The 14072-nt window shown below is 36.8% G+C and overlaps 1 protein-coding gene across 4 annotated transcripts in view; it reads right to left on the bottom strand.

The window, feature by feature from the left end:
* Positions 1-14072, bottom strand: part of IARS1 (isoleucyl-tRNA synthetase 1) — a 113240-nt gene that overhangs the window by 92749 nt on the left and 6419 nt on the right. For all 4 annotated transcript variants that reach the window (XM_017665526.3, XM_073228871.1, XM_073228870.1 and 1 more), the window contains 3 exons: positions 13751-13907; positions 13376-13495; positions 11319-11401 (listed from right to left, as the gene is read on the bottom strand). In XM_017665526.3, coding sequence (XP_017521015.2) covers positions 11319-11401; positions 13376-13495; positions 13751-13907 — 360 coding nt within the window. The remainder of the gene's footprint in view (positions 1-11318; positions 11402-13375; positions 13496-13750; positions 13908-14072) is intronic.

Here is a 14072-nt window from a genome sequence, read left to right on the forward strand (position 1 = left end):
TTACAATTATGGAACCAAAATTCTGTTTCCTCAAATTTATGCCAGTTTTTGTTTATAGAGTTCCTGTCAGCCAGGAGGTGGAAACACAATGTCTCCCAACTGGGAACTAGGTGGTGAAGTGCAACAGGTCAATAAAATGAGATATGTAGACAGCAACAGCACTAATATCTGTTGACATCGAAAGATGTTCATTGACTGAGGATGGATGAGAAAAGCAACTGACACAACAACATACAATGGGGGACCAATTATGTAAGACTGTACCTATCAGTATACATGTCTACATTTTTTTGGAGATGCTTAAAGACCAGATTTTCACCAATATGTTAACTGTGGTTGGGATTTCAAAGCTGTTTTTCCGTAATAGTTTCCTGGTGTATTGCTTAAATTTTACCATAGTGGGTTGTTTTTTTCCCCTGAATTTTATTTATTTTTATTTATTTTGGTATGATTAATATACAATCATACGATCAACTGTGGTTACTAGATTCCCCCTATTATCAAGTCCCCATCATATATCCCATTAGTCACTGTCCATCAGCGTAGTAAAATGATAGTCACTACTTTCCTTCGTTGTGCTATAGTGCCTTCCCCGTGCGCCCCCTCCCCACATTATGTGTGCTAATCATAATGCCCCTCACTCAGCTCCTCCCTCCCTTTCCACCCACCACCCCCAAGTCCCTTTCCCTTTGGCAACTTAGTTCATTCTTGGGTTCTGTGGGTCTGCTGCTGTTTTATTCCTTCAGTTCTTGCTTTGTTCTTATGCTCCACAGATGAGTGAAATCATTTGGTACTTGTCTTTCTCCACCTGGCTTATTTCACTGAGCATAATATCCTCTAGCTCCATCCATGTTGTTGCAAATGGTAGGATTTGTTTTCTTCTTATGGCTGAATAATATTCCATTGCGTATATGTAACAACTCTTCTTTATCCATTCATCTACTGATGGACAGTTACGTTGCTTCCATATCTTGGCTATTGAAAATAGTGCTGTGATAAACGTAGGAGAACATATGTCTTTTCCAAACTGGGCTCCTGCATTCTTAGGGTAAATTCCTAAGAGTGGAATTCCTGGATCAAATGGTATTTCTATTTTTAGTTTAAGGAACCTCCATACTGCTTTCCACAACGGTTGAACCAATTTACATTCCCACCAGCAGTGTAGGAGGGTTCCCCTTTCTCTGCATCCTCGCCAGCATTTGTTGTTTCTAGTCTTTTCTATGTTGGCCAACCTAACGAGTGTGAGGTGATACCTCATTGTGGTTTTAATTTGCATTTCCCTGATAATTAGCGATGTGGAGCATCTTTTCATCTGCCTCTTGGCCATCTGAATTTCTTCTTTGGAGAGGTGTCTGTTCATATCCTCTGCCCATTTTTTAATAGGGTTATTTGATTTTTGGGTGTTGAAGCATTGAGTTTCTTATATATTTTGGATGTTAACCCCTTGTCAGATATGTCATTTGCAAATATATTCTCCCATACTGTAGGATGCCTTTTTTTTCTGCTGATGGTGTCCTTTGCTGTACAGCAGCTTTTTAGCATGATGTAGTCTCATTTGTTCATTTTTTATTTTGTTTCCCTGGCTTGAGGAGATGCATTCAGGAAACAGTTGCTCATGTTTATATTCAAGAGATTTTTACCTATGTTTTCTTCTAAGAGTTTTATGATTTCATGATTTACATTCAGGTCTTTGATCCATTTTGAGTTTATTTTTGTATATGGGGTTAGACAATTATCCAGTTACATTTTTTTGTATGTAGCTGTCCAGTTTTGCCAACACCAGCTGTTGGAGAGGCTGTAATTTCCCCATTGTATATCCACGGCTCCTTGATCATATATTAATTGACCATATATCCTTAGGTTGTATCTGGGCTTTCTGGTCTGTTCCATTGGTCTATGGATCTGTTCTTGTGCCAGTACCAAACTGTTTTGATTACTGTGGCTCTGTAGTAGAGCCTGAAATCAGGGAGCATAATCCCCCCAGCTTTATTCTTCCTTCTTAGGATTGCTTTGACTATCAGGGGTCTTTTGTTGTTCTTTATGAATTTTAGAAAGATATTCCAGAGTTCGTTGAAGAATGCTGTTCGTATTTTGACAGGAATTGCATTGAATCTGTAGATTGCTTTAGGCAGGATGGCCATTTTGACAATATTAATTCTTCCTATCCATGAGCACAGGATGTGTTTCCATTTATTGGTATCCTAATTTCTCTCATGTGTGTCTTGTAGTTCAGAGTATAGGTCTTTCACTTCTTTGGTTAGGTTTATTCCTAGGTATTTAATTCTTTTTGATGCAATTGTGAATGGAATTGTTTTCATGATTTCTCTTTCTGCTAATTCATTACTGTATAGGAATTTAACAGATTTCTATGTGTTAATTTTGTATTTTGCAACTTTGCTGAATTCAGATATTAGATCTAGTAGTTTTGGAGTGGATTCATTAGGGTTTTTATGTACAATATCATGTAATCTGCAAACAGTGACAGTTTTAACTTCTTCCTCACAAATCTGTATGCCTTTTATTTCTTTGTGTTGTCTGATTGCCATGGCTAGGACCTCCAGAACTATGTTGAATAAAAGTGGGGAGAGTGGGCATCCCTGTCTTGTTCCCAGTTTTAAAGGAAAAGTTTTCAGCTTCTCGCTGTTGTGTGATGTTGGCTGTGGGTTTTTCGTATATGGTCTTTATTATGTTGCAGTACTTGCCCTCTATACCCATTTTGCTGAGAGTTTTTATCATGAATGGATGTTGAATTTTGTCAAATGCTTTTTCAGCATCTATGGAGATGATCATGTGGTTTTTGTCTTTCTTTTTGTTGATGTGGTGGATGATGTTGATGGATTTTCGAATGTTGTACTGTCCTTGCATCCCTGGGATGAATCCCACTTGATCATGATAGATGATCTTTCTGATGTATTTTTGAATCAGATTTGCTAATATTTTGTTGAGTATTTTTGCACCTCTGTTCATCAGGGATATTGTTCTGTAATTTTCCTTTTTGCGGTCTTTGCTGGTTTTGGTATTAGAGTGATGTTGCCCTCATAGAATGAGTATGGGAATAATCCCTCCTCTTCTACTTTTTGGAAAACTTTAAGGATGATGGGTATTAGGTCTTCACTAAATGTTTGATAAAATTCAGCTGTGATAGTGGGAAGTTTTACAAAGGCAATTTAGAAAGTGTAAAGCACTGGGATTGGGATCAGATTGCTCTACTACATTAGTCAAAAACTTTTATTAAGCAATTAAATGTACTGCTTTAAGCTATACATACCAAGAAATGGCCATGTTCATCTCAGGTTCTTCTTTGGTAAAGACACAGCTCTCTCAATTGGATGCCAGAATGCACTGGTGGAAATCCTTAATTATGGCTTTAGTTAGTTCATTCTTATAGTCTAATTTCTAGGTGCCTGACATAATACATGAATTAAACTATCTCCCATTTGCTAAAACATATTTTTAAGAAAAACTGCATATTTTTTCATGGGATTCCTTTATGTAGCTTTAAATAAAGATTAAAAAGTAGTATTACTAACAATTTTCCAAGTTTGTTTTTACTGAGGCATAAATGACATATACTATTGACTTCAGGTGTACACGATCCAGTTTATATATATTGATCCCCACAATAAGTCTATAGTCACCATCTATCACCATCCAAAGTCACCAATTCTTTTTTTGAGTGATGAGAACTTTCAAGAATTACTTCTCTTGGCAAGTTCCAAATATGCACTACAATTTTATTGATCATACTCATGATACTGTACATTACATCCCCGTGACTTAAAAGCTCTAAGTTTGACCTCCTTTACCTCCTTCACCCATTCTGTCCACCTTCCAAACCTGTTTATTCAGTTTTCCCAGCCTCATTTATTGAAAAGACTGTCCCTCCTTGTATATTCTCACCTCCTTTGCCTTAACTTGTCTGTATGTGGCTTTTCTTCTGGACTCTGTGCTGTTCCACTGATTATGTGTCTTTTTTTAAGCTAATATCATACTGTTCTGATTATTATAGTCTGTAGTGTATTTTGAAACTAGGGAGTGTGACGCCTCTGGCTTTGTTCTTAAGAGTGCTTTGGCTATTCAGGGTCTTTTGTGATTCCATACAAATTTTAGGACTGTTTGCTCTATTTCTGTGAAAATGTCATTGGAATTTTGGTAGAGTTTATAATGAGTTTGTAGATTACTGGGTAATATAGATTTTTAAACAATAACTCTTCTGGTCCCTGAGCCTGGTATATCGTTCCATTTTTATGTGTTGTCTTCAATTTCTTTTGTTGTATCTTATACTTTTCAGCATATACGTCTTTCACTTCCTTGGTTATATTTTTCCTAGGTATTTTATTCTTTTTCACGCACTAGTAAATGGGATTTATCTCAATTTTTATTTCTGGCAGTTCACTGTTAGTGTATAGAACCCAACAGGTTTTTGTTTATTGACTTTGTATTCTGCATTTGAATTCCTTTATTAGTTCAAATGGTGTTTTGCTGGAGATTTTAGGGTTTTCCATATGTAAAACCACATGATCTGCAATGACAATTGCACTTCTTCCTTTCCAATTTGGATGCCTTTTATTTCTTTTTCTTCCCAAATTGCTCTGGTTAGGACTTCCAACACTGTGTTGGTGGCGAGAGTGGGCATCCTTGGGTTTTTCCTAATCCTAAAGGAAAAGCTTTCTTTTTACCTGTTCACCAGTGAGTATGTTAGCTGTGGGCTTGTCATATATGGCCTTTATTATGATGGGTAACACTCCCTCCATATGCAGTTTGTGGAGACTTTTAAAATCATAATTGGATGTTTTGTCAAATGCTTTTTCTGTATCTTTTGAGATGATACAGTTACAATCTTTCACTCTGTTAAGGCAATGCATCACATTGATTTGTGGATGTTGAACCATACTTAGATCTCTAAGTAAGTGCCACCTGTTCATGGTGCAGGATCCTTTTAATATAATGTTAAATTCAGTTCGCTAATATTTTGGCCTTGGAAAATGTGTTTGGGAGTGTTCACTACTCTTAAATTTTTGAGTTTGTGAATCATCTTTGAATCGTAGAATTCACCAGTGAAACTCATCTTGCCGGCTTTTTTTTGTTGGGAAGTTTTTGATTACTGATTCAATCTTCTTTTTAGTAATTGTTTATTCAGATTTTCTATTCCTGATTCAGTTTAGGAAAACTGTGTCTAAGAATTTCTTTGTTTTTTCTAGGTTGCAATTTGTTGGCACATTAAATCCTTTGCATTTCTACAGTATCAGTTACAAGTTCTCTTTCATTTCTGACTTTGAGACTTTTTTTTTTCTTGGTGAGTCCAGCTAAAGGTTTGCCAATTTTATTTTTTCAGAGATCCAGCTTTTTCTTTCACTGACTTTTTCTATTGTCTATTTCATTTATTTCTGCTCTGACCTTCATTATTTCCTTCTATTAACTTCCAGTTTCATTTGTTCTTCTTTTTCTAGTTCCTTTAAGTGTAAAGTTAGATTGCTTAAGAGTTTTGTTTATTGAGGTAGGCCTTTACCCTGCTTCCCAATTAGAAACACTTTTGCTGAATCCCAGATTTTGGTATGATGTTATTCCATTTTCATTTGTCTCAAGGTTATTTTTAATTTCTCCTTTCTTATATAATGCATTGGTTGTTCTACAACATACTGCTTAATTTCCAGATTTGTAATTTTTCAAATTGTTCTTGTAAATGACTTCTAGTTTCATACCACTGCAGTCAGAAAAGATGGCTGATATGATTTCAATCTTCTTAAACACTTTTTTGTGGCCTAAAACATGATCTATCATGAATATTCCATGTGCACTTGAGAAGGACATGTTTCTGCTTCTTTCAGATGGAACATTCTATATGTATCTATTAAGTTCATCTGGTATAATGTGTCTTTTAAGGCTGATGTTTCCTTATTGATTTTCTGCCTGAATGATTTACCCACTGATGTAAATGCAGTACTAGAGTCCCCTAGTATTACTGTATTGCAGTCTACTTCTCCCTTTAGGTCTGATATTTGCTCTACTTATTTAGGTGCTCCAATGTTGGGGACATAAGCATTTAGAAATGTTATATCCTCTTATTGGACTGACCACTTTACCATTATTTAATGCTCTTCTTTGTAAGTACAGCTGCCCCAGCTTTCTTTTAGTTTCCATTTTCATGGAACATCTTTCTCTATCACTTCACGTTCAGTCTTTGTGTGTCCTTAACACCTCAAGTCTTTTGTACTAGTATAAAGATAGGTATTTTTTTTTGAAATCCATTCAGCGATTCTACACCTTGTGATTGGATAATTTAGTCCATTTACATTTAAAGTAATTATTGATAGGCGTGTACTTATTGCCATTTTGTTGTTTCCCAGCTTTTTTTTATAGTTCCTTTGCATTGTTAGAGCAGGCATTTAGAAAGACATAAGCAGGAGGGGAGAAAGGACAACAGACCACCCAGTCTCCCCCAGAGTCTGCCCTGTCTCCCTTAAACCACCCCTTTTGTGGTTCAGCACAAACTGATAAGCGAAAGATTTGGGTCACTGGAACTCTCTCGATTTTGGAGCATGTGCACTTACGGAAAACCTCGTCCACTAATAACCCTGAGGCACTATAATATCACTACATTGCAGTTTTGGCCCCACTGTGAGTCTTAGGTGTTCATGGGAAAAATGATAAACAGAAACTTGCACAAAGAGGCTGAATGGGCAGAACCAAGGGAGAGCCAAAGGATGATGTAAGAATGACAAAACAGGGGGGAGGAAACCAAATTCCCCATAAAAAGGCACAATGTAAAACCTGGTGGGCTGCTACCCACCCTCAGGGTCAGCCTGCTCCTGTCTTTAGAGTGTACTTGCCTGTCACTTTGCTAAATAAAAAAGCCTTTGCAGCTTTAACTCTCTGTCAGGTCTCTTGACTGAATTCTTTCCTCTTAGAAGAACTGAGCTATTCAACAACCTGCCGCCTAGTAACAGCATGTTTTATGTTTCTGATATGACATTTTACATCTTTTTATTTTTTATATCATTATTGTACTTATGTTTTTCTCCTATATCTGTTTTTGTCTTTTAACCTTCATACTAATTTTATAAGTGATTAATCTACTACCTTTGCTATATATTTACCTTTACCAGTGAAATTTATATTTTCATATGTTTTCTTTTTATTAATTACTGTCCTTTGTCTTGGGAGTTAAAGAAGCCCCTTTAACATTTCTTGCAAGACCAGTTTAGCGGTGATGCACTCCTTCAGCTTTTGCTTGTCTGGGAAACTCCCTTCTTTAATTCCAAATGATAACCTTGCCAGGTAAAATACTCTTGGTTGGAAGTTTTTTTTCTTTAAGTGCTTTGAATATATCATGCTACTCTCTTCCAGTCTGCAGTGTCTGCTAAAGTACCTACCAATAGCTTTACGAGGATTCCCTTGTAGTAACAAATTGTTTTTCTCTTGCTTTTAAGATTCTCTCCTTATCGTTAATTCATAACACTTTAATTGTAATGTGCCTGATCAAAGTCTGTTCACGTTCATTTTATTCGGAACAATCTGGGCTTCCTAGATCTGGATGACTGTTTCTTTCCCCAGATTAAGGAGGTTTTCAGCCACTATTTCTCCAAGTACGTTTTCTGTCCTTTTCTCTCACTTCTTCTGGGACCTCTACAATGCAAAGTTTACTCTACCTGATTTGTCCCATAGGGCCCTTGTGCTATCTTTGCTTTTTAAAATTCATTTTTCTTTTCGTTGCTGTGTTGGGTGAGTTCCACTGCCCTGTGTAGATCATTGATCATTTCTTCCGCTTTATTTAGTCTACTGTTAGCCCTTCTAGTGCTTTTTTAATTCAGTTATTGTATTCTGCAGCTCTGTGACCTGTTTTGTACTTTCTTATACCTTCTCTTTGTTGAAGTTCTCACTCATTCTTCTCCCAAGTTTGGTGTCTTTATGACCATTACTTTGAACCCTTTATCAGGTAAAATATTTCATTAAGGTTTTTTCTGAGGCTTTATCTTGTTCTTTCATTTGGAACATATTCCTGTTTCCTCATTTTCCTTGACTCTGTTGTTACGTATTAGGTGAAACAACTGTCTTTCACAGACATGAAGGAATGGCATTGTATAGGAGATGACTGTTTTTGTTCAATCTTGCCCTAGCTTTCAGTGGTCTCTCAAAACTGATTTTCTAAGCAGCTTTTTTTTTTCCTGCTTTACCCTAAGTCCTAGATGCTGAGGGTGTGATCAGTGTTCCAAATGAGGGAGGTATCAGCACCTAGCTTTGGGGTGACTGGAGGCCAGACACTCAGGCAGCAGCTTTTAAAGTATGTAAACATATACAGAACCACAATTATAAACCCTAGTGGCTTCCAAGACCATTTGATCTGGATGTGTCCACTGGGTGACAGCTACAAAAATCAGAGCTCCAGATGTGTGCACATAAGCTCTTTTCTGGAGGCACTGGTGAGCTGTACAGAGGCTGAGGGAGAGGGCAAAAATGGGGTCTCCTGGTCTAAGTACCCAACAGTACCACAGTAGCCTTTAGAGTTGTTATAAACCTGAAGTCTACTCACTAGGCTGAAGCTGTAGGACAATACAAAACTTTACAGGAAGACTAGATATGTTTCTCAATCTGCTGTCTGTGCAGTGACCTAGACGAGTGGTAGCTAACTGAGAACTATCTTTCCAATTTTTACACTCCCACTGGGTCCAGGTTTGCAAGCCCCCCTGGACACCAGAACCAGGTGATCGAGGGGTGTTCCCTATGGAATGCACAACCTTCAGCTTTAGTAAAGGGCAGTGGGAGTGCAGGGCTTGGGTGTACCTGCTGATTTTAGCAGGGCATTGGGAGAGTTCAGTGACTTCATGTGCCCACCAACCCCAGGAAGGTAGAGGGAGAGCCAGAAAAAAGAATGGCACTAACCAGAGCCTCTACCCTTGCTCCTCCAGCAGACACTCTATGAATCTTCTTCATGGATCGTCTAGTCACTTTTCAAATTGCTCTTTTTGCACTGGGTCCCAGGGCAACTAAGTCTGCTCATAGCCCTTTAAGAGCACTATTTCAATTCACTTCAACTCTTTGGGTCTCCTGGACATGTTTTCAGGGCCACATTAATTTGGAGGTTCATCTCTCTGGTGCAGGTCCCAGGGGTCAGGGTGTCTAACATGGGGAATGAACCCCTTTTATTCAGGGAGAAGCTCCAGATTTGTGAGATCTCTCCTGATTGGAGGTCCCTATGCCAGGGTGGGGTTTTTGGTGAGACTATATGTCTGCCTCTCCTACTTGACTCGATGTGGTCCTTTTCCTATTTGTTGTGAAGGAACTGTTCAACCAGTTTTCATGTATTTTTTCAGAGAGAATCATTACATGTGGAGCTGGAGATATGGTATGTCCATCAGTGGAGATGAGTGGGTCTGCTGTCCAGCACAAATTTCCCAAGTTTAAACTCAGTCTTTAATTATATACTTTGATGCAGAGACATTCGCAGGAGAATAGAGGAAGAGTGGTGGATCTGATATCATAAGACCCAGATATCATAAGTCATAAAATTAGCAGTGTGATCTCTGGCAAGTCATAACCACTTGCCTTCACCTTGAACAGTCTCCTAACTAATCTACTGGACCCTAAATCACCTGGAAATACATATGTGGAAGTACTGTATATACTCAAAAGCACCAACCCTAAATTATCACCATTATGAAAGGTATCTCCTACTATTATTTTTAGATTCACCCAAGGTCTATATGTCTTGTTTATATGCCAACACGTTCTTTAGAAACAGCTAACATTCTACTACCAAGAGGTTTTAAAAACCATTTCCCTGGTTCAAGTATGCTTATGTGAATTAAGAAATATGAAGTAGAGCTGTATTATCCAAGATGGTAGGCAACAGCCACAAATGTTTATTTAAATTCATTAAAATTAGAAATTCAGTTTCTTGGTTGTAGTAGCTGGGTGATTTATCTCTATTTCATTATCTAGAGTATAAATAGTACCTTTTTTTTCATGCATTTAACACAAACCCTTGTTTTTAGATGCTCTAATCATGAGAACTATAGCTGCTCAGTGAATGGGAGGTCCCCTCTCTGAAGTCTGACATGTCAGAGAATCTGATCAGCTTCAACCCTTGGGTATATGGGTCTGGAAATGCATTCACAGAGTCAGAGGGTATAAGAATTGTCCTAAGATATCTCATTCCTCAAAGGCAAAGGACATGTGCAAGCATGGGCAAGTCTTGACTAAAAGAAATGTTAGCAGGTAGACAGGAGGAGTAAGAGCCACCAGTACCTACAATGCAGCACAAAGAAAGTGCATCTTATACAGTAGCTTTGCAACTCGTCTGTAATTACACGATTTAATAAAAGCAGGACTTGCTCACGGCCTGATTTATCAACATAGGGCATTCTGCAGTCATAATAATGGTGCCTGTTTACCCATTAATGATGTCCAATGATTCTCAGGCTACTTTAAGACGCTCCAGTTAAAACACCTATCAAGACTGGCATTGCAACAGTTGTCTTATAAGGTAAAAAGAAATAAAATTCATTTTGAAATTCTTATTCAACAGTGACTGCACTGTAGAACCTTTTTAAGTATAAAATTCAAATACACATCTCTTAGACTTGATTCCTTAAGAAAAAAAAGAAGTATTTCTGAAACCTGTTTTTCCCTAAATTTGGAACCCATCAATTTGGCAAAAAACTCCACCTGACATAAGGCCATTTATATTCTTTATTTATTCTACTTAGTGTGAACAACTATATCTGCTGTAGAAAAACTAATGTATTTGATTGTAAGTTGCTGCTCAATCTGCTAGGACCATTATATACTATAGAATATAAGCATATTGTATTACCTTTCTATAATCCAAAATTTGTTGAACTCCAAAACGAATCTAGGGAAGAAATGAATAGGTGGAGCATAGAGGATTTTTAGGGCAGTGAAAATACTCTGTGTGATTCTAGAAATGATGGATATATGTTATTACTCATTTGTCCAAACCCACAGAATATACAAGAGTGACCCTAATGCATACCATGGACTTTTGGTGGTGATAATGTGTCAATGTAGGTTCATCAATATTAACAAATGCACCATCTGGTGGAGATACTGGTAATGGGGGAAGACCATGCATGTGTGGGAGGTTCCATGGGAATCTCTACCTTCCTCTCAATTTTGCTATGAACTCAGAAATGCTCTAAGAAAAATAAAGTTTTTAAAGGTAAAAACAAAACAAATATATGCCCATGTATTTCAGATAAATTACTGTGGACCTGAAAAGACTGATTCATGCTAGAGTATCTTTCCACTAATCAATATAACAGAATACTCAATATATATACAATTTCAAATAAGCCTACCAGACAGATTCCATGAATTGTGGATACAGCGTCTTGTAGTCATTGTCAAAGTCAATCCATCTCCCAAGTCTGGTAACAGTAGACTTTAAAAATATGCATATGAAGAGTTATTAGACAATGATATTTGCTATTGTACATCAGTATGTTCTACTTCTATTATCACCACATAGGGTGATCTTGGGAAAATATTGCAAACAATACACTACATAAGGTTAAGAACCAGTTTTCTTAAGATTCATCCTACAGGCAGATAGTATTACTTGTAAGTATTAATATTATTTTATAAAAGTCTACCAAAACTACCATTGGCAAATAGTAAATGTAACTACTGCTGGTAAGAATCAAAAATGGATGCTAAAATTCATGTGTGGATGTGTAAGAAACAAGGGGTCTTTGCAAAGAATCTCTCTACAGGACACTTAAAATTACAAAGAAACTACAACTTCACAATGGAGAAATCTGAAAGATATAACCATAATGAATAAAGCTTACATCACCAGTAAGAAATACTAGCATCACAGGTTTCCTGATATGACAGAGAAGGGCAGCTGTCACTCCTTACATATTTTCCAAAACTACACAACCTAAACTGAATCACGAGGGAACACCTGACACTGAGTCACTTTCTACAAAATGACTAATCTGTACTTTTTAAAAGTGACAAAGCCATGAAAGACAAAGATTGGGAGAATGTTCCAGATTGAACTAGAGTAAGGAGGTATGACAACTAAATGTAATACATGTTCCTAGATTTGGACGTTGGATCAGAAATAAAAATTAATGGGACAACTGGTTTAATCTGAATAAGGTCTATATTACTGCATCGATATTAATTTTCTTATTTTGATAATTATACTGTGGATATTGAAGGTGTTAGTATTTGGGAAGCTGGTGAAGGGTACAAGGGAACTTATACCTTTTTTATTTTGCAATTTTTAAATAACTGAATTATTTCTAAATGAAAAGTTAAAATAATATTAAGAAAAAAAAGCCACACACATATGATATTCTTCAGGATTTTTCTCTATGAAAACTAGGCAATTAAGTTATATTAAAGACAGTTCCATCAGAAATATTTTTTAAAAGTTAAAAAAATTTTTTTAATTAAAAAAAATTAAGAAAATTGAGGAGCTGATGATCAGTTGGACAAACTCAGATTTTATTCACCAATAAAAAGGAGCTGCTTAAACTTTTCAGCAGGCAAGGGCACAATGAACACAGTCTTCAGGGGAAGATGACTTGCAGGTTGAGTGGAACAAATAGGAGTAAGAGACCAATTGGGAAATTATTATAGAAACGAAGGCATTATTGGGTGAGAGGCTACAGGAATAAAATCACTAGATATGCTGTACAAAGAAAAAAGACTTGATAGGATTTGGCACTTAGTTTGATCATGAGGATTAATGTTTGAAGCCTGGAAGACTAAAACCACTGGCACAACAGAGAATTCTGAAGACAGCAAGTTTGAGAAGTCAAAGTGATAAAACAAATGGTGAAGATAGGGAAAAAAAAGCAAAAAACCAGACACATTTTTAAGTTGGGCAGACATACTAATCTGAGGGCCAGAGAAGAAAGAGGGAGTTGAGGACCTTTGTTCCTAAACCCGTAAGAGAGGGCAGGGGCTCTGCTAGCACTTGACAGTTACTCAAAGTTATCAGATGGAGGTTAAATTAATACAGCAACAATAGGCCCAAATTTAGATTATTCTAAACATCTGAATTTTTTTATTGAAACATTCAAGGTACTCTGTTTGGTGGGACAGCCTTATTCCTGGCATCTATTATGAGTAGACAGGAGATTAAATATGAAAGACCAACTAAGCACACAGAAATCAGAATACAGAGGGGGTTTAGTGTAAGCTAACAGTCTGAGTAATAGGGTTGGAGGTGGAAGCTAAACACTTCTTTAAAGAGAATGGTCAAATCCTCTTATGTCACAATGTCACATGGATAGCCATACTTTTAGGCACATCTCATAAAAAGCACAAAGGACAGTAACCACTTCAACTCCCATTAAAAGTTTTTTTTGTTAATTCTAATGAAAATAACCCCACATACCTTCCACTCAAAAGAATATCTCATTACAATTGCTCGGCACTGATTGTTATACTCCGCAATCCCCATTTTGGCTACATCCTCTGGTCCTCGGATTCCCAGTGTCTTATCAATTTCATATTCCTGAAAATTTGCAGTAAGATTGTTAACATCCCTGCCCTCTGAAACAAATGGAACTCAGTAACTCCAGAAAATAAAGTAGACTTAAAAAGCAGTTCCCAAAAAGTTTACAGAGAAAATGAATTATAAATAGTATTACAGAAACGAAGAAAAAGTCTGATTATAGTAAAAACTCACCATACTTTAATGTGTTACATGGTGAAATCTAATGCTTATTAAAAAAATCGTAACATTATAAGGTTGGTAACTGAAACATACCACTGGTAAGCCATGACAATCCCATCCAAATCTTCTGTCAACATGAAACCCACTCTGGTGAGCATATCTTGTTACTATATCTTTAATTGTCCCTGCGAGTATATGTCCATAGTGAGGCAGTCCAGTAGCAAAAGGAGGCCCATCATAGAAGGTAAATCTAACAGAAATTTAAAAAATATGTTAAGTTACTTCAAAATGGATAGCAAAAATTTAGGACAATATTTTTCTATAGATAGCTCCTACCACAGCATAGTCTTCAGGGAGAATAAAAGCAGCAAGACCGAGAAATTCAGACATAACTGATCAGATATTTATAGGAGAC

This window comes from Manis javanica, chromosome 2 (assembly GCF_040802235.1).
Source record: "Manis javanica isolate MJ-LG chromosome 2, MJ_LKY, whole genome shotgun sequence".
Taxonomy (NCBI): Eukaryota; Metazoa; Chordata; class Mammalia; order Pholidota; family Manidae; genus Manis; species Manis javanica.